Consider the following 22,140-nt stretch of genomic DNA (forward strand, 5'->3'; position numbering starts at 1 on the left):
GCATTATTGTTCTTGACTCAGATTTGTGAGGCTACTTTATCTGATATACTGTTTCTATTCGATAACAGAACAAGGAGATTGTCTCGATCTTTTAAACGAATTATATACTTTACTTATCACAATAAATTAATAAATGAGGTAAAGAGGTATTATTGGTGCTCTAAAATGCTTGGTTGGTACGCCTCTTCCTTACATTTTGAAATGTCGAATAAATCCCTTAACAAAGTACTTATTCCAAGAATTAAAGCTGGCTGGTCATTTTATTAGAAATTATGAAACTGTAGAATAATTATTGTTGTTTTTTAAATTAAAATCCAGTAAAGAAAAATATTTTTATATTTTATAATTTTAAGTTTTTAAACTATACTTCTTTAAACTCAGAGTCCATAACATTGCAACGCGTGAAAGATTCACAAGACAGGCTATATAGCTTTCTAGAAGAAATACCGTTTGCTAGCTACATTCCTTTTCAAATCTATAACAAATCTTTTCTTTTCTTTTTTACGCGTGGTTAACACAGATTAATTCAGGAAAAGGGGTTTGACTAAAAAAAAGAAGTATATATTATTATTTTTCTGCTATGAACTTTCAATTTAAATACTAATGTTTTATAAGTAGGTCTTATTCGTCAATATTATGAGAAAAACAGATATCTGAGCACAAAAGAATGTTTTAAATTTAACCCCACAGGAAAGTTCAAAATCAATTTATTTGGGAACCATCTAAACGATAATGAAGTCACTTAATTATCTTAAAAGTTTTCTTTACAAGCACAATAGATTGACTAAGAAGGATTTAAATTTACAAAGAAGATGTTGGACAAGTCCTTGTTCGGCAGTTGTAAATATGTGTCCCCATGCCGCCATGAAAGTTCTGTAAAAATGTTGTTAGAAAGATATATAGATACTTAGTTGTGAAATATAATTATTTATTTGTTATTATAGTAGTCATCTAGTAGATTTCAGGATTTAGAAATATATAAATTTTGTTCTCTTGCTTAAAATTTATTTTCTCACCGCCACAAAATAATCTTTTGTTCGCCTCTTCTTTAGGCGGTGGTTCCAATGACAAAATATCGAAGTGATATGCTTGTTGAACAAAAACAGAAAAATCAAATTTTTGTGTTTCTAAACATGTCATATTAATACAGGTGAAAAATATTGTGAAAAATTTAGTATATACAACGTTAGAATAAGGTTTCCTACCTAAAGTTATCATCTTGCTCAATATTTCAATTGACTTTTAGATAATTCAAGTTATTACTATAGTAAGATTGAAGTTTTTGCAAAGACCGTTCCTTCTTAAAATTTGTAAGTTTATCACAAAGACGCCTAATCAAGGGTAAGAAATATGTTTGAGGAAAACACATATAACGGTGTTACCCTCTATTATTTGATTATAACATACTTTAAAACATATTGGTGTTGACGTGAAGATTTCAGTCTCCACTGGTTATGTTCGTATTAGTCACGCCAATCTCGTTTAGAAAGAAGTTTATATCCAACCCGTTAAATCCTTCAGCTGGTGGCCCCAATGATAACGAACTGTCACTTAAATCAAGCTCTGTAATATTACAATCTTCGGGAGGAAAAAGAATTGTCGACAAATCATTATATGCAGGGTCTAGAAGGGTCGACTCAACGTCAGTTAGGTCACTAAAGTTGCTACTAACAGATCCTTCTGATGACATTTCAGAGGACTCGCTTCCACCAGGGCTTCTCGATGGGTTAACTTCCAACAATTCAGAAAGATACTTGATCGTTTTCGACGCTAATCTTATGATTTCAATTTTTGATATATTTTCTTCATTGGGAAACAATGGTAAAGCTGATTTGAGGTCTGTATAAGCAGAGTTAATGATTTGTAGTCTTTTTCTTTCTCTTTCGTTTGCAGCACGTCTTTGTTTGCTTACACCAGTTAATCTTCTTCTTTTTCTTCGTGTTTTCTTCTTCGTTGTGTTACACTCTTCTTCCCTAGAAACACTCAAGCTACTGCTTTTGTAATGATACGAATGATTTGATAACTCTGCCATTGACTATTTCTTCTATTTTCCACAAAAGATATTTCGATTTAACTGGACACTGCTACACGTAGCGTGTTGCTGTAAGTTCATTGATAATGCTACGAGTGTGCCCTTTGTTTCTTTTTAAATGCATTTACTGATGTACCTACAAAGTATTAGATTAATGTGACATTTTGACTGATAAGACAATAGACATTACCAATCTCTGTAATCGATACCTCACAAACAAACATTTTTGCGTCACTGCCAAAACACGCAATGTCACCATGCTGCAACACTGTTTTTTAAACCATGTCGCGAATGGGCGAAACGACTCTATTTTAAATAGCATCCCAGGCTTCCCTTAAACTTTTACTTCAGTCCTTTTCTTTGGCTCCCAGGACAACCTTTTTAGTTCCAATACTAATGTTATCTATTGGCGTACTGCAAATACGCTTCTAGCGCTTTTGAAAGCTCCTTTTGAGCTAGCTCAATTAGACAACGACAAAGTATAAATCCAATTCTCATGCTGAACGCTGAACAGAAAGGTTTGATTCTCATTTTGATATACCCTGATGATATAAGTCGATTCACTTTCTGCACTGGAAGCGAAGGCTTTGCCTCAAGGCTACCAGTTGGTTTATTTCAAACTTTCTCTATCTTAAACAAATCTGGATGACTTTTTTGTGAGATAGAAAGTCTATTGAAAATTTCAATATAAAAAAGGAAAAGAGACTGTTATACATTTTTAACTTCTTCTTGCTTTAGTGGTTTCAAATTAGTTGGAATAAATATCGCGGATTTCGCGGTTTGTAATTAAATTCACAAAAATCCGCGAAATTAAACACACACGAAAATTCTAAAAATTACCAGAGCTGCAGCGCAATTTGAACGTTTATACACTGGCTAAAATATAATAGGAAAGTAATTTTAACATTTGATTGCATGCGAACTTTTCCGCAAAATATCTAAATGTCATAGATAGGGTCTTCTTAATTCCATGCGAAATTTAATACCTGTGTACAACTTGAACAGATATTAAAGAAACTTCCATTAAGAATGTCAATAAGTTCAATAAAATAAAATATTAGTATTCCAATTCAATTTCAGCTATTAGGCTTAATGTGAGTTGAATGTTTATTTATAAAAATCTAAAAGCGTTTCTTGTAATTACAATAAACTCATAATAACTTAAACATTTAAAGAACCAAAACCATTTACCCCTAAAGGAATTTATGGCAAGTTCGGACGTTCTACATTCCCAAAATGAAAGAATTTGTTTAGAAGAACAGGCACTTGATACATACGCATATGACAATGCAGGTGGCAGCCAGCTTTTATACCTCCATGTTATAACTCTAAAAGTCCCAAAACAAATGTTTCAGGAAAGGGAAAGACTGGTCAATTTGAGTTGTTCCGAAAAGAGTTTGCTTTAGATAAGAAACATTAATAAATACATTACCAGCCATGCTTATATGTATTAAAGTGCAGTATTCTCATCATACTGGAATCCAGGACTCTTTAAGATAAACCACGAGGTTTTATCTCAAAAAACTCTGGAGACGAGAATGACTTTTTACTAAAATAATGATTTAAAAAATATCACATTTGTTTTTGCTTGTTGGTTCTTTTTTCGAGATAATGTTCATAAAAATAGGGAAAGAAACACAAAAGAACAAATGACTGGATTGGAACGGTGGTGTTCAAGTTACCACAGAGCTACTGCATTGCGTTTATCGTCTAAAATTATATTTACTATGCTAGTAATTTTCACGAACCAAGATTCACCTTAAAAATGCTTTTAACGCTATCACTATGAGACCCTTATTTCGTGACTGTTGTATTATTTGGTAAAATTATATTGATGCAACACATTTCAAAAGCTAGACCTTCCCTGTGTCTATGTGATGCGAGAAAACAAATACAGTTGGACAGTGGAGGGCAACAAATCTACTTTGGTTTGTTTCAACGAAAGCATTGCATTTACAAAGGCAGCAACTTTTTATTATTATGAAAGGTGTGAGTTGTCTTCTGGCACATACTGTAATCATTTTAAGTTGGCAAAAAGCCTGTAAATGAGATTTGTTGTTTACTTAGTTCAGTTCAAGTTGGCTTGTAAAATGTAAAAAATTAATAGTGCTTGACTAGACTTTTTATGAAAGAAAAACAAAAGTCAGATTACAGGATTGAAAGATAATAAACTCCATGATTACGAGGAAAGGCTTTCGTTGTAGTTAAGGTAAATATTAAAAAACGAAACGAGCCTATTTTTATTTATATTCCTATTTTCAAATTATCTTCAGAAACATGTATCTCACAGGTGTAAACAAAGTCGGCTAAATGTTTAACGACTTTAATTTCGGCCTGGAATTTTTTTTCTCCTAGGCTAGACGAATAATTTTTCGACCTTCCGAAATTATCATTTTATAATATTTTTACAATATTACTTCATTACTGCAAGAAAAAAGACCTTTAAACCAGGATTCATTAAATATTCGTCGGCCTAAATTTTTCAGCTGTCTAAATTTTCGCGCCTTTTGAAAACATCTCACACTAAGGACTGATTTCATCAGGGTCGATGAGGCATGTTTTTACTTTTACATAAAAATTGAAAACCAATCGTGACTGAAGATTAGAAGACACTGATAAGCTGATGCTTTAATTGTTCAAATTAGCGTTCTGGGCGGCTCCTAAATTTATTTATTTTTACGCAGGCACTTATTTGTCTCCAAATATTCATACCCTGTATTGTTACAACTTAGAAAGAAAAACATTCTATTCAAAATGTGTGGTGTTTCGTCATATTCCTTACGTCAAACGTCTGCACTTTATCATACTGACTCCAAAAGGCATATATAACAGATATTAATATAGATAGAAACATTTGGAACTGATCAATTTGATAAAAATGCATTTTGCTGTACATTTTTAATGTTAACAGTCACTCAAATGTTTGAAAATCAAATTTTTAAAGAGGCTGTTAAGAAGCTGTTATCCTATCATTATTTAAATCAAATTTTCTAGCTCTATACGATAGCTTAAACAATGATCTAAGAAATTTATAAAATATATTTTTAAGTAGCAAAGGTCATTGGTCATTTTATCAAAATTTTGAAATCACATATTTCCAACGTTTGCTCGCCTAATCGGATTTTGCTTAAGCGATTTACAGCTAGTAGGATAACGACATTCAAATTAAAGATAATGTGTTTTTTTGATGAAGAAGTGTTATGGAATATCCCAGGGAAGAAATATCCAATTTATTTTAATCGCCCATTACTTAGTATTACTGAGTCTGGATTTGTCACTTATTACGGCTGTCCATTCCTACATACTTTCTTTTTTGGCAAACACCCTAAAAACCTTACTGTTTCGTCATATTATTCGCATGAAACGTTACCAGTTCTGTCAATGCTGACTCGTGGAAATATATCACAGACACTGAAATCTTGATAGCATAATTTAGCACAAAAGGTCTGTATTTGTCAGTAATATATAGCAAAAAGACTGTAGACATGAAGGATTTTGTTGTAAAACCATGTAGATTAAAAGATCATGTGATGAAGAATGGTTAATGCTCTAAATATTCGTATTGGGAGGCCGTTTTATTGTTTATTCATCTTCACATTCCAAACTTTGAGGGAAAAATAAAGACTGGGAACTATATGTACAATAAGTTATTCTTTACAAAATAATGAAAGCCTGCTGCCGCAAATGCGTTTTTGTACTTTCACTGCAAGTGATTATTCTTAATGAAGCTTTTGCAGTGCACTACTCAGAAATTTGACTCGTGGAGTAGCATCTTACTTACTTATCGGAGAAAGAACAGAGAGTTATCAAATGAAAAATAGATGTTATAGTGATCCTTAAAGTTATAAACAGTTTTATAAACTATTTTGCTTGTTTCTGTTTAACTTCAAAAGCAGATCTTACAAACGGTTTTAGTAGAGAGCTAAAGAACTTAATAGCTGGATTTTTTCTTAGGCATTCTCTTTTAAAGAATGGTTCCAAAGACTCCAAACTAAAGACCCAACTGTCAGATTTTGCGACTGCAACACGATTGTGACTTCAAGGTCTAGTCAAGTCATGCCAGATATTTTTAAAGCATGGGTATCGATCTATTTGTTTACACATCATTCAGAACAAGAATGCACTTGGTGCTTAGGTGATTACCTTAGGATTTCACTGTGCTTTTGGGGGTAGCTGAAAGTCAAATAGAAATTAAAGAAACCAATTTGTGTAAAGTAATGACAAATAAGATACTATTTATACAACCTCATTCCCAGGGCTTTTGCCTTTTTGATATCGAGGCCAGCGGCGAAAACACTTATTTAGCCGTAGAGTAAGCGCTAGTGGCTTTGACATTAGCAGCAAACCGTGGCGACAAGTAAAGTAGACAGTAGATTTATAGACAGTAGATGTTTTACAAACTTTTTAACGACGCAAAAATGAAGTAGCGATTTGTAGGATTCATGTTTTAAAAAAAGGAGCAAATAAGGCTCAATTTGGTTAAAAAACAAAAGGCCTCATTAAACACTGTCATAACATAACCTTAAATTGCTTAAAATTAGAAAACCTTGAACATGATGAAAGGGAGATAAAGTTAACACTATATAGAATGCAATTTAAATTTTATTCTTTATGTAAACTCTTCTACAACTATTGACGTCTAAGTTTGGTAACCGCTTCTTCCAGCTAATAACGTTCAATTTTGTAGCAACTTAAAATTTTTTGTAGAGTTATGCAGATTTTTTGTCCTACCTAGCTACGTTATAATCGTTACAAAATATATTCCATGATTGAAAAATTAACTATGTACACCTTAACAAAATTATGATATTTACAACAACAAAAAATAATCTCTACGCTCTAGCTAGCTATAATAAATCTGTATTTCTCAAAAAGTAAGCATTAAAATTTTGAAAAATGGCGAACAACCTATGAGATAAGGTTTAGATAATCTCGATACAGACTGTATAACATTAAACAAGTACAGAAGACTTTTTTTCAGCAAGTTAGTGACTCTAGTATTAATAAGGTTATTTTTATTTTCATTTGTGTCTCACTGTTGCAGACTTTTATACTAGAACCACGCAAAGATAAAAATAATTTATCAAAGCATAACATAATGAAACAAAATAGTCAACCACATCATACAGCAGATATGAGCTACAAAAACGATTAGTATAGAAAAATATAATATTGCACAATATTCAGCAAAGAGGTCATGCCTAAAACACAAAAACAATACAATTATATACAGGTAATGACAAAAATCTTAAATTATATTTAATTTTGTCTAGGTGTTGTTCTGCAATCCTTGGTCGCAAACTCACTGACTCTTGTAACAAATATGTTTATCCTATCCAACTAATAAATATCCGGAAAATACTAAGTTCATATCTTGTCAACGTATTACTAACATCTTTTATGCAATTAAAGCTTAAAATGTGCTCACAAAAATCGTTTCCTGCTTTCTAATTTACAACATATCAAAGAAAATGTACAGTGCATTTAATTTAAGTGAAGCGTTTTAATTCTAACTGCAAAGATTGTTCTCATTAACAGATTAACGTGTTTGTTTGTGCAAAAAAGCGCTGGAATGAACGTATCTTACAGTGATCGTTAATAAAATTATAATCACAATCAGTGTTATGATATGTCGACGGAAGTGACTGACAGCGTTTAAAGAAGTTTCGTCGTTCCTCTCTGACCGGGTGGTAATAATAGGTTAACACCTACAGATTATAAATCGCTCTCTACGTGTCGGAAAAGTAGCTTTAAATATTTAACAGACAAAATATAGATTGGCGGCGTTCACTGCGTTTCTATGGATAGCAGCTCGAGACATGTAGCAATTAAAATCTAATTTGTAAACATGAGAGTTCGTTTTACTAATAAACTTATCAAGTGATGCCATTTTTAAGTAATAAGATATCCACTACACAAACGCATGACGCAAAGTAGATTGTCTTACCTTTTTATCTTTCAAAATATCATACTTGGAAACATATCGTCGTTGCTGTCATCGTTACCGTCCGCCATATTGAAATTGTTGTTTTTGTTGTTATTAGTAACATCAATGTCCTTTAGAAAAGAGTTTATGTCCAGCCCGTTGAATCCGTCAGTAGTTGACACTAGTGATGACGAACTGTCACTTAAGTCAAGCTCTGTAATGTTACAATTTTCAGGAGGAAAAAGAAATGATGATAAGTCAATATATGCAGAGTCTAGAAGAGTCGACTCAACGTCAGTTAGGTCACTAAAATTGCTACTAACAGATCCTTCTGATGACATTTCAGAGGACTCGCTTCCACCAGGACTTCTTGCTTGGCTCATTTCTTCTTTACCATTTAACAAATCAGAAAGATACTTAATTGTTCTTGACGCTAATCTAACAATTTCAATTTTGGAAATATTTTCTTCATTGGGAAACAATGGTAAAGCTGATTTTAAATCTTTAAAAGCAGAGTTAATGATTTGTAGTCTTTTTCTTTCTCTTTCGTTTGCAGCACGTCTTTGTTTGCTTACACCAGTTAACATTCTTTTTCTTCTTCGCGTCTTCTTCTTCGTTGCGTTTTCTCCACTCTCCCTGGGTACGCTCAAGCTACTGCTTTTGTAATGATAAGAATGATTTGACAACTCCGCCATGAAAATCTCTTCTGCTGACCTTCCACACAATTCCATACAATGTTCCAGTGACTACACTTTGAACAACGCAATGTTATAAATCCAGTAATAAATCGGAGATTTCTTAAGTTTAACCTCTGACAACGTATTCTTTGTCTCTTATCAAAATCATTGGCTGATGTACCTAAAAAAGTAATAGATTACGGTGACATTTAGCCTGATAAGGCATCAGATGTTGACAGTCTTTGTAATCGATACCTTATAATCAAAAAACATTCGCATCGCTACTAAAAAAAAACTCTGCACGATCATACATCCATAAAAACAAAATTGATTTCTAAAATACAACGTGGTATATGCACTTAACCCACTTTTTTTAATTGCAAAAGAAAAGAAAAAAGAAAGAAAAGGTGTTTATGATAATCTGTGAACAATACACCATAACAAAAACCATATATTCTTACAATATCATTTTTTTATTGATTAATCCATTCGATAGCGCTATTTCATTGCAGTTGGTTTAGTTATTTCAGTAAAGCATTTGAAGACAATCATTGCATATCATATATACTTAATGATATTAGCTTAAGGTTATATTGAGATTTTCCATGCTGAAATATGTCGACCTTTTGATTGACTAATCCGCCTAATAATTTGCGATACATAAACAAACTAATAAATGTATATTGAAAAAGAAGATTAACTGACTTAACCAGTAGGTAATAAAAGTAAAAAGGAGAGGTAACATGCTGTGGTCTGCTGAGAAAGGTTAACTGTGTGATGGTGATGTTAACAAATACAATAAGTACGATGCTTTTTTTTATTCTCAAGTGTATTAATGTCACTAGGGTGCGTGTTTGTTTGTTTACAGTTAAAAACGTACAAGAAGTTTCCCTGGAGAATATGGTAACGCGTCCATTATCAATGATTTTAAACATTCAAGACATAACAACAGTTTAGAAGGAAAGCTGTGATTTTTTGTCGAAATTCTTTCCTTTGTGGGTGCATTACGACGAAACAGTTTTTTTATTATGATTGTGTTTTGTTCATGTAAGATCAATGAAAATATTTGTCGTTAACTATAAATGTTGAATATGTTATTAGGAATTTGTATCTCATAGCAGCTTGTTGTGAGTTTTGGTTGGTTCTGGAGAATTATGTCTGATTCAGAAGCCTTGGAATTTGAATCAATCCATTTAAAATAATTCCTCGTAACAGGCATCATAGCCAGTAAACAAATTTTATGGTGAGTGATTATGTCCGAAACGCAGAGGGCTGCAAAAAAATAACTAACCCTTACGTTTTCAGCAAAGCTTTCAGTTTATTTTTCATTTAAAACTGAAAACAACGTTTGTTTTTCTATTAATTGGGAAATTCATTTTTTTTTTTATTAATATTATTATTATTATTGATTAGGTCATAAGATGCATTTGAAAATTTTGTATTATGTCTAGAATATTTAAAATTCTTCGTAACAACAGATTCCTTTAGTCCATTTAATAAAATTAAGTCTTTTATTCTTATCCTTACTTGTTGCGTTCGGTTAATTTAATATTATTGCATTGCTTAATTAATCATCAAATGATGTCACTTAACAAATCAACACCTAGAAATATCATCAAAGGTAACGTTCACTAATGAATCTAAAATTGTACAATGCTGACCATCTGAAACAAGCCGGATTCACTTATTGTTTGGTATGAATTAAAAAATGCGCTTGAATGAAGTTTTAATTATCTGTTGATAGGCTCATAAAGAAAAAAACACTAACTATACTACAATATTTAAACTAGTGCAAATAGAAGAATAGCGAGTTAGCTAATGACTTAACAAACAAAAAGAATTGTTGGGGAAGCATAGGGGAATTAGCTTTCTCAATAGTATTGGTAAAGTAGGCGAATGTAATCACTGTTGAATGTGTCGAAATATTCACCACAATACGTTAACGTAAAAAGACGCAATAAAATTTCTTAACAGCGAACAGCTAACGGGTAAGGATTAATCTCCTTCAAAAAACATTTTAATGTAGCAGTAACAAGGACACAAACAAGGCAATTAAAGTCCACCAATAAAATTTCTTTTCCAGTGACTTGTTGTTAAAGGTACATACTGCTAATAATACATTTTACAGAACAAGTTAAATAACAGGCTTATTTCTATGCTAGTTAATATAGTTTTTTCTTAATTAAATTTTTTGGATTGGATCAGCAACCCTGAACATGAATAAGCGGGAAAAAGAGTGGCAAAGTTTACGAAAGACACAAACATTAATTCCGTAGTTTCACAACCAATAATCCCGTACTTTCAATTAAAATCAGCGCGCATTCACAATTTTTTTAATTCACAATTTCTGCAATTTCGAGGTTCTACTAAAACAAAGATATATGCGTACTGGTCCGCCGACACAGACAGCACGGAATTACAAAATGAAAAACCAGTGTGATTTAGAGATTTCAATTCAACATTTCAATTATTACGGTTAGGACGAGCTAATAATCACGAAGTATGTGACTGAAAATGTTGTTAACAAAAAATAAATAATTAAATAAAAGAACTAGATGTTGGCACAACACGGTGTAGCCTCGGTTCTTATTTTACATCATGAAAATATAGGTTACAAACAGCTGAGTGTAGTAGATGGTTGACCTACTCCAACACTTCTTTATTAATACCTCAAATTTGTTAAAATTCTGTGCTACAGATGCACGAAATAGCGAACCCGTGGATTTTTCACGGACTAGACTATTCTCTATGTTAATAATACCTGTTGCCTGTTATTCTCTATGTATTTTACGACAGAAGATAGCAAATGCGATATAAAAAAGGACGGGTGAACGCGCGTATTTTTTCTACGGAATACCGACTAGTCTCTTTAATAATAGCCGTCGTCTGTCTGTCTGTGTTCGCGAAAGCCGTGTCCTGTAACGCAAACACAAAATTTTTAAAATATGCATCAATAACAAATGCAATATATTTCGTTCCACTTTGTAACACCGGGTTAATTTAAAGGACGTGCGACCCCGTGGATTTTTCCAAGGGCTAACGACTAGTCTTATCATATTAACCGTATTTCGTTTAAGGTGATAGACAAATACTACTTCTAGCTACGGATGCACGAAAAAACGATGTCAGGGATTTGGCCGCAGGCTAATGTCTAGTTACGCTTGTTTGCGCACTTAAGAAGATGGTACACCGAGCTGTGCGAAAATATGTTAATACTAAGAATAATAAGCCTGCTGTGTTATTCTTAAGGTTATAATAAAAATCGTTAAGGTAATTAAGACTTTTCAATTACGACAGATTTAGCTCCAGATTTTTTGCACATTGGAAGCCATGACAATAAAAAAACGGGTTACATTTTATAAAACATGAGAATCCCTCATAAACTAAATAACACAATTTATTTTTTTCTTCAATACATTGTGAACCTCTCTATCTAAGATGTGTGATCAAGACAGGTAGAAATTGTGAGATTGTGGGTACGCGCTTGGAGGAAAGAATACGGAGGAAAGAATACGGAGGAAAGAATCCGTATTCTTTCCTGCAAGGTACGCGGCACAAAGACAAAAAGATATCATCTGAAGATGTCTTTCTATGCAAAGAGGACTAGGCTTTTCTTTAGTTATAAGGAACCATAGTATACATGTCTGCCATCTTAGTTTTACCTAACCAGTATCAGCACCTGTATCTAATTTTATTAATTTTTAACGAAGTTTTCGCTATTGTGCTTAAAATAGTTGTTTATATTAAGCATTTATATTTGCCGAAATTTATTGACTCTTTCCAATGAAATTCAATTGTGTTTGTCGTCATATGAATTCTCTACCTGAAATTTAAATAATCAGAATCGATAACGTCAACAACAAAGAAACATTGATTAAAAAATAATATTGGGCCAGACTTTATCCCTACTGAGATATCCAGCTGAGAAATATGGAAAGTTTCTCATGTATCAATTAAAATAATCTTGATCGCGGTAAACCTGTGTCAATCAGATTGATAAACCCCTACAAAATGGATGTTATTAGGTAATTGCATCAAAATATATTATTACTTAAAATTACCTACGTGCTATGACATTGAATATATTTGCTATTTCTCTTCGCTGGAACTCTTCTACAGCGACATCAGATTTAGCCACAAATGCGGGAAGCCTTAAACAGTAGTGTTTGTAATGATCTGTTAAAAAATTGTAAAAGTTTAAAAAAGCCACGACTGCAAAATTTTCCGATCAATAGTTTAACCGAAGAACCTCAAATTTCCATTGCTTTCTACCAACAGTCCGATTTCTCTTTAAAAGAGGTGAGCCTGAACCTGACAGATGTAAAATTAAATTCTCTTTCATATAGGGTTCTATACCTTAAAGTTGAGTGATCACGAGCTAGGGCTAATAGACGGTGTGTCGGTATTTTGACCCGGCTGAGACGCCAGTATGCGTACTGTGAATTAAGAATCTGAAAATGCTAAGGACGGAAGAGAACTATAAAAGATGTGAAAATGAAAAAAAGACACTCAGTATTAAACGGACAAGCAACCAACATCTCGGAGTCTTGCAAAATTTTGTGAGACATCTGGCATAGTCTTTTTCATTTAATAGCTTGCATTAAATCATCTCTATTCTTATCCGTTTCTTAGCTAGCAATGCACACGTGAGAAAAACCTACGCTGAAATATGTTGGTGCTGATAAACCTCGTGTAACAAGGAAGAAGTCCCTTTGTTCATTACTTTATTTATCGTGTAAGTTCAGTCTTTTACCTAATTCCTGTAGGTTCCTGTTTAAAAGAATAAGCACACATAAGACTTTTTTTAAATATTACTTTTTAAAAAACTTGAGTAGTACGGGACGAAGCCTTTATTGTTGGACTGGAGCTACTTTAATATGCTTTCATATGCTTGCTTTAAACCTTCAAATAAGTATCAGTTATCTTCCTTTTCTTGCAAAAATGCAGAAAATGTATACCACGCTACATAAAAGAACATCCGCAACGTGATAAGCTTTATGTTTATTAACTTAGATCATAACCTTTTCTAATCCCTTCATTTATTAATAACGATCTCCTAAATGTTCAAAAACGTTGTATAGTCTAATGAAAATAACTTTGTTTGACCTGATTATGCAACTCCTGTGTTACATCTTATTTTCAAGTGTGCAATATGTATACGCAGTATAAAACGTGCGTATTAAAGATAGACATGTTATGGAAACTCAAAATAGCGAATGCGATATATTCTTATCGACTTTGCTGCGACCGGGTGTATACTCATCGATTTTCTGACGGGTTAACGAATTTTTTAAAAAACTAGTCGGTGGCCCGTGGAAAAATCCACGGGTCTGGTCGTCCTTTCTATACCGCTTGCGTGTGTCTCGCTACATGCGGTACCATTTTGCGTCACAGACAGACGTATACGAGTACTATAATATAGACTAGTCGTTGCCCGTGGAAAAATCCACGGGTTCGTTGACCTAAGGTTTAGATTCCATAAAGTAATTGAAATAATCAGGAACTTAGGTTTTTTCACTATCCTAAAAATTACTGTTATTTTACTGTCCTTCCTAACAAGAATGACTTCAACGCATGTTCTTTGCGACATTCTCATAACGTTAAGTAAACTACAACTTTTCATTCTGTTCCTTGTTTTTTAAAAAATTGCGCCCCACAGTTTTACCGCTATAACTTCTGACGACTAAAAGAAGAATGAAACGTTTTCCGAATGTTTTAGAAAGAGGATGAATTGGGCTGCCTAACGTATCAAGCACGAACCGACTAGGTCTTCTCTTCAGCCACCAATCATGTCTCAGGCTTCAGGAAGCTGATTATATGTTGACTGAAAAGGGTTTTTTTTCAAATGAAAGGGTTAGGGGGTAAAGATGTGACCGGACTTCCAGTATAACATAACCGTTTTAAACTGTTACCAATTGATCAAGAATATTTAAAGCGCATGCGCAAGGTCGTGCAAGTAACGCTTATTAACACAACAACACATTCAAATAGAACGCGCTAAAATGAAATAAAAACAGGTTGTGAACTAAAGTGGATGTTAAAAATTTGTCATTCGAATGACTGCGTAACTGTCAAATTCAATTCTAAAATCAAAAATTTGTGTCTATTAGTAAAACTTTTTGCGTCAAACTGTGTTTAGATATTTTCAAGACTGAAGAGATATGATACTGGCGGAGAATTCCTTTTATTTCTATTTTTGCGACCCTTTCAGATTATTTATCGGGTTCGATATTACAATCAAAGAGCGCATTTTTGTGAATCTAAGTAGCCACAAGACATATACGGATCGGATCGAATGGAAAATTGGGGACAAGACCAAATGAATTTCAAAAAAAAGTGTAGTTAGCAGAATGATGCCAGCACAACCTAATTTCTCAATTTTTCGGACTTTCCCGGGTCGCAAAACAATTGTTCCATAACGCAGACACTGTGGATTGTGCAGTTAGTTCATCCTCGACGTTGGTTACTCGGCCTACACAGCTCTATTAAAGTGAAACTTGTGCAGTATATCGGATCCAAAGCACTGTCCAAGTGATTTCGGGAAGTATCCAAAACCGGCTATTGTCAAAAATATTAAATCCAGGATTATAATAATAACTATTTTATTTTGGAGATAGCGACCCACTGACGAAATTCTAATTTGAGGGAAAAAAGTTAAAACCCAGAATAAACTTGAAGAAACTAAACGTAATTTCTAAAATGAAATGGAAGTCGTAAATATCGGTTTTTCGTGATAGATAAAATTTTCTTGTACGAAGTTGTTTTTCTCCGTTCCAAATTGAATGTTCCTTTAAAGAAATTTGATAACAGGTCAACAAACATTGTACCTCTTGAGTTTTTACATGCATATGAATGTTAAGTGTGGCCGAGAAAACACTAGAAGTGCACAAAAATAATCTTGGATACACAAATGTAAAAAAAAACAAAAATAGTTAAAACTGCACAAAAAAAATTCATTATGCTTGTGCAGTTTCGATTATTATTATTATTCCAAATGATTATACAGGATATAGCCACTTCAGTGTTTGAAACACTATTATTAATGTGGGTCCTGTGTTCGGAATGTATACATTAAGTATACACCGGCATTGCTTACCCAATTTCCCTCACATGATATGGGTTGACCCGTAGCTGTGGTGAAAACACGTGCTGAACATGCACGCGCTGTGGACCGAACCACGGACCCTGTGATAACGAAGCGAACGCCCTAACCACAAGGCCACGCGCCAGCTATTTTTGTGTATTTTTTAAATTTGTGTAATCCAAGATTATTTTTGTGCACTTTTCGGCCACCGTAATAACTAGACTACGAAGGGTGTAGTAAATAAGTTTGACGGTAAAATAAATATAACAGAATCTCTGCAATGGACCACGTTAAAAAGTTCCCAACAAAGACTAGGATATGACTTTCCAGAAACAAAAAAATTCTGGTTTTAATAGTTGGCTTTTTTGTTTATTCACCTTTTCTTCCCTATTTTTCTCATTTTGAAGTGCTAACCTGTGATATCCTGTACAAAAAAATTTCAACCAATAATTTTTTTTTTTTAATATTAATTTTTAATTATTTCTATACATTTTTAGAAAAATGAAAGGAAAACTCCTTCTTCACTACTGCAGTGAAAATACGAACCCACTAAAATATTTTTATAGTCATTTGATTGGATAATAGATTTAAAGTTAAAACTAAGTAGTGCTCTGGGTGTTTGATCAAAAGTTTTAACCTTAAGCCAATTTAACAGGAGTGCACCAGAAGTCTTCGTACAGTGATAATTGATGTAATTTGCTAGGAAAATTCCCTGAATAATATTTTAAATGTAACAATTATATTGATAAAATTGATATTTTTAAAACATTTCTTTGCAAACACTATCTTGTCACGAAACAAAATCAAGTAGAAGAAATCTCTGAGTAAAAAAATTAGCTAGCTAAAGTCATTATAACTTTCCGAGTTTATTATTTCTTGAGTGTCACAGCTTCATATATAGTTGAGTCAAATCTCCAAAATCTAAGCAGCGAGACAAAAGTGTTCTCCAGGTCATCTGACCTAACTATGCTAGTTTGATTCCACGCCTAAAGAAATTCCAATCCAATCATCTTGCAAATCTTCTTGTCTTAGACAACATTTATAATTGATTGCTAGTGTTCTGATGCAAAAAACACGTTTCCCCTAGCTTGTACAACCTTTTATACCTGTCATAAATCAAACCGGTCATCTTACCGGTCCATTTTTCTTGATTTCATTTTCCTGAATTTTCACAGTGAAAGTCTTATATAATTAACCATGCAACGCCCGCCCTCTATACGCCCCACAGCATAATAAAGTCGCAATAATAAGGCTTAGCAAGTTTAAATTTTTGAACATTTTTTGAACACCCCTTAAAAGTGACTCCATAATTAGAGGGCAAGAATTTTTAACTTTAAAACAATGTGATTGTGAAGAGTTAATCATACTGCGATCAGCTGGACAACAATAAGATGGACGTCGATAAACATTTACAATTTACTCACGTCAATTACAAATCAAATGGTATGCTATCACACTGTTCTTGTACGGAATCATTAGTTTTATCTTTCCCACTATTCAAGATTGGCATTTATTATTGAAAAATAACGTAATTCATGTTGAGATAACTAGCGCGGCACATAACTAAATAATTTAATTGACACATCTAATTACACGTTGTCATTCTGACTCTGACAGCATTCAGCCCATTTTGAACATTCTCTAGTTTGAACAAATATTCCGTTCCATTACAAGTTTGAGAGTCTACTCCAAAAAGTGCTATTCTTGTACGTGTCTTTGCTAGATAGGAGATGCAAAAATCATCACCATTTTAGTAGCTCAATGTAGGAAATCCTATGATATGTTAAGGAATGAATTTAAGATATATAGTTTTTAGTGCGTATTGTAGTACCATTATTAGAGTATATTTTGGCACTGATACTGGCTATCCTCGCAGAAGCAACCATATTGCACAATAACTTAACTGCGAGAGTGGTTGGTGTTTGGACCGTAGGAAATGAACTGAAATGTCGGATAAATAGTGGGAAGGCAGCCTTTGAGCACAAGAGTGAGACGTATGCACGATTTTCCTCGAATACTTCGGACTAATTTTCGCGCGGAATAAAGTTCTGCTTTGCACAAAGCTAAATTTGTGTTAAAGGCTGTTATGTGTCGACCAGATTCAGAAAGAAAACTAAATCTTGCATCGGCTGTAACTGTAAAATATAAACTCGACCTGAACTAGATATGATCTTTTTAAAGCACGGTAACGCTGCGCCACGCCAAAATCATTAGTAGTGGTGTTTTAGTAATAGTATTTTGATCATGGCACAGATTATATGCTAAACCTTAAAAAGTATTTAAGTCAGTCAAGTTGTATGTCTTAGCGCAAAATGTTTTTGAATGTTTTGAGTACATGCATCTCTGTACTTTTTTTAGATGTTCTTAGAATATCCTACAACAAATAAAATTATTTGCGCAGTTTTAAATCGACGAAGGTGAATTTTGCAAAGGGTATTTTATCTTTATAATTTTAGTGCTTCTTAAAGAGAAAAATATCATATTCATGGAATTTTTAATATGATTTTTAGCTTTTCTAAAAGACTTTCGTACTGAAAATCCTTAATTCTATTAGGCCCGTAGGAGGCGTTAGGCCATTTTTCTTCAGTTCTATCTAATGAGCAATTTCTTTGTGAAACATTAAGTCATAGTCACGGGGGTAAGACAATAAAATATAACTTGTTGATCGCTTAAATGTATGAAGTATTTTATTTATTATTTGGTGCAAAAACAGGTGGTATATTTTGCAGACCGGAATTCGAAAAATACAGAATGGCTTTTTAAAAAATTTGATATTTCTTGAATAATAGTCTTTTGATCATAAACAAATTTCTCTGACATTAATATTTGCCATTTTGATTTTTTACTTTTAAATAGTGAAAGTAATATTTTTATACATAATTTTGGAAACATTTTTGTAGGAAAAATTCATTGCCGAGATTTTTATTCGAAAGTTATAACCAGATTTAGTGAGAAAATTTTGTAAATTGAACGCTGTCCTTTTTGCATCAATTTCTTCAATTCTCGACAGTTTATATGCTTAATGTCGTTTCCAGTACTCTCCCCTTATCTTTATAGTATTCACCTACCACCTTTCATCCATGACGTCACACTAAAATTAATGCCCCCTGAAATTTTACTAAGGCACCAAAGGCCCAGTCTAAAACCTCTAAGGATCACTTAGACTTATTTTAAGCTGGGCCCACTTTGATAAGTTTACCTTCCTGACTTCGGTTTTGGTTAATGTCTCCAAACTAAGCAACTATGAAGAACAAAATTAAGAACAAAAATTAATTAAAAAGCGCGAATATTTTTTTTACAATTCTTGGATCACGAACCAGAGACAGAGAACATCAACACTCTTGTTACTGTCATTAACAAGCTACCAACTTTGAACATTTAAAATTCAGCAGACATTCTAAACATTCTGGATGGTAAAAGCTATTATGTCAATATTAAAGTGTGTAAGACTAGTTAAAACGAATGTCAATCAACAGCTTTAAAACATTTTATTGCCGTCTAGACTATATGCAGTGCATTGCTCTCTGGATGACATATATAAATTCTATCACTTGCAGATTAAAGACATACTTAATTTGACCTTTCTTCTTACACTTTTTTTCAGTGCCCCTGAAAGTCTGACCAGATGAAAACGAGGCTGGTTCTTAATGGCTATGATTTTAAAAAGGTTTTATAAAGGTAATTTTTTACGCATTGCATAATAGATACTGCATTCAAATAAGCTAAACAAAATAAAATATGAACAAATAAAATTTGCATGAAACATATACAGTCGAACTAACTCACGGTAACTTCTTCTGTTGGTCTTCTGACTTTCACTTTGTGTCCTTGTCTCACGTTTTTATGCTGTGTTTGTTTAACTGCCAAGTAGAAATGCTTAGTTTGTTTTTACTTACAAGCTTTATATAAGAAGTAATCACGTCAACACATTGATCGATGATTTAATTAGCGTTGTTAAAAATGTTTGTTTGCTCTTTTGTAATAAGGACTAATCAACACTAATTATTGATAAAGCTTTCGGAGTCAAGTTATCGTTGCGAGTGCATCAAGACAAAGCAAGAAAAAGTGTCTTTACGATAACACTGAGTATGTAAACACGTAAATTTAGTTCGTCACGAGTACTAAGCACCGAATGGGTCCATTTTATATTGGTCCCTGACAATTGTCATTTTTACCTTTTCATGTGTGAAATTAGAGACATCATTCACTAAATGTTGGCGTTACGCAATCAACCAAAAGAGCTTTTATCTCAGTTCTAAACATGGAATTTTACTCATACTTAAAGCGATGCCTTGTATTATTCCGAAAATGATGAGTTTTTCCACAAAATATAAGATCAAATTCAACCATCCCACACAATCACAAAATTGTCGATGTTTTTTTCAATAGTTCTTTCAAGAAAACTTATAAAGATCAGAGATCGTATAAAAAAGTCGGGCAATTAATTGTCTTCCAATATTGCATTAAACCATTTCGTGACTTTCTTACACGAAATAGCTTATATCATGACGATTTTTGTTTGCAATTTCGTTTGTTGATTTAAACATGCTATTAAAAGTTTTTTATTAACAATTAAGTTTAAGTAAGATTAGCAAATGTTAGTTCTTTCATTGACTTGTGGCAATACTTTATAATCGTATGACTTAAAGTCACCGCTAGTCTTCAATACTGACGTTATTGACAAGTGACATGAGCCTCAATAATTGCAGAAGGTGTGATGATAACTTTAATTGATATTGACAGTACGATAAGACCAGCATGAGGGACTGTGCAAAGTTGGAGCTTATGCTTGAACCATATTTGTCGAATTTTTTTCTTCGCTAACATTCATCTACATTGTCTATCATCTCTGCTTTTTTAAGTTTTCTGAATAAGACATACATAAAAATTTTTAAGGAGTCTTTTAAAAAAATTTTTAAGGAGTCTTTTAAAAAACGGTTCGAGCATTCTCAGCTCAGCAATTTCAAAGTTTAGCATACAGACCTATTTAAGACTTTCTTAACAAATACATGATGGAAAGTTGACAAATTAAATGAAGTAAAAATGAAGATGAAAGGAGGAGTTTACTGATTCTCAAAATTCCTCTTTCTGTCTGAGAAAAGAAGAAAATGAAATTTTGCCACCTGACTCTCAAGGGTGGACTTGAAAGCAATGAAATACATTTTATATTCCAAGAGTCTTTTGTCAAGAACACCTTGATAACCTGGAAATGAAGTTGAATGTGGTAATGAAAAGTACACTTGTTTCGAATCAATCAATGAGTTTTTAAATTTGTAATACCAAAAGATAAAAGATCGCAGTTTAATAGAGCTTGACTACCATTATTACTTCATTGTGCAAATTTTGACAACTTCAAGTCTTGATGTTCTTATAAGCCGTATTTTTGTGTATGCTTTTGCTCACTTTGATGTGAAACGATTAGTTAAGGATTAATTGGATTACTTCTCCAACGATCACGATAAGCATCTTATATCAGCTGATTGCCTTCCCGCAGTTAAGAGATCTCTTAGTAGTAACAACTTAATTTAACTTCAAGCTCCTCCTTTGATCAGATCAGTTTGCAATGACAGAACTCCATTGTTTATTGGATGTCAACATAGAAACACAAATTGTTCAGTTCTGGGCATGGCGGTACATGATAAAATCAAACTTTTTTCTCTCTATGATGATAATTTCTGACCAGTCCTTCCCCCTGTCACACATATGGTAAAGCGTACAAATCTCATATGGTAAGGCTTTGACCAATTTAGATAACAAATTCAATGAATTGGGCGGCTTCTTTGTTAATCCAGCTTTCTCTGTTGTTAAATTAACAAACTGGATGAATGTTTTTTATTAGCAATTTCACCTATTCATTCTAACTAAAATCTATCTTGTTGGATTCTGACAGCTTTGTAATACGCCTATGCCCGACTTGACTTTTTGAATGTTAAAACAAAGATTGGTTAACGACAACACAGATAGTAAAAAAGGTATCCTGGGAAAATTGAAGACATTTATCATCTTATCGATTGTCTATAAAGAACGTTTTGTCTGAAGGGAGGAATTAAATGGAATCCCTTGAGAGCACAATAAGAAAGTAAAGTAGCGAATAAAAATAAAAATAGAAAAGTGGGCATAGCATTACTTCTACCTTGGAGGAAAGAATACAGAAGGAGAAACAACTCTTTTAATTCTATTGAAACACTGCGTGAGGTTCTAGCAGGTGTCTGTATAGAAACTTAATTTGAAATTTTGGCGGTTGTGTGACTAAATTATTCGTGAATAACAATTCGCAACTATGGTGGGTTATAAAAACAATTAGATAATTTGATGATGAATTTGATGATAATACCAAAACAAGAAGCCACATTGAAATTGGTAAAATTTCTTTTGGTTTTATGTTAACATAATTAGCGAAGAAGCACGTGCTCGACACTTT

The 22,140-nt window shown here is 33.0% G+C and overlaps 2 protein-coding genes across 2 annotated transcripts; both read right to left on the reverse strand.

The window, feature by feature from the left end:
* Positions 1–1,438: 1,438 nt before the first annotated feature.
* LOC130621188 (neurogenin-1-like) lies at positions 1,439–2,032 on the reverse strand. The gene has a single exon (XM_057436506.1). It carries the CDS (start codon positions 2,030–2,032, stop codon positions 1,439–1,441), a length of 594 nt encoding a protein of 197 aa, XP_057292489.1.
* A 3,758-nt stretch (positions 2,033–5,790) lies between these two features.
* Positions 5,791–20,184, reverse strand: LOC130622386 (neurogenin-1-like). The gene is made up of 3 exons (XM_057437841.1): positions 19,506–20,184; positions 7,980–8,816; positions 5,791–7,233 (listed from the first exon to the last, which is right to left on the reverse strand). The coding sequence occupies exon 2, from the start codon at positions 8,687–8,689 to the stop codon at positions 7,991–7,993; it is 699 nt and encodes a 232-aa protein (XP_057293824.1). The 5' UTR covers positions 8,690–8,816; positions 19,506–20,184; the 3' UTR covers positions 5,791–7,233; positions 7,980–7,990.
* Between the last annotated feature and the right edge of the window lie 1,956 nt (positions 20,185–22,140).

The sequence above is a fragment of the Hydractinia symbiolongicarpus genome, chromosome 12 (assembly GCF_029227915.1).
Source record: "Hydractinia symbiolongicarpus strain clone_291-10 chromosome 12, HSymV2.1, whole genome shotgun sequence".
In the NCBI taxonomy this organism is placed as follows: Eukaryota; Metazoa; Cnidaria; class Hydrozoa; order Anthoathecata; family Hydractiniidae; genus Hydractinia; species Hydractinia symbiolongicarpus.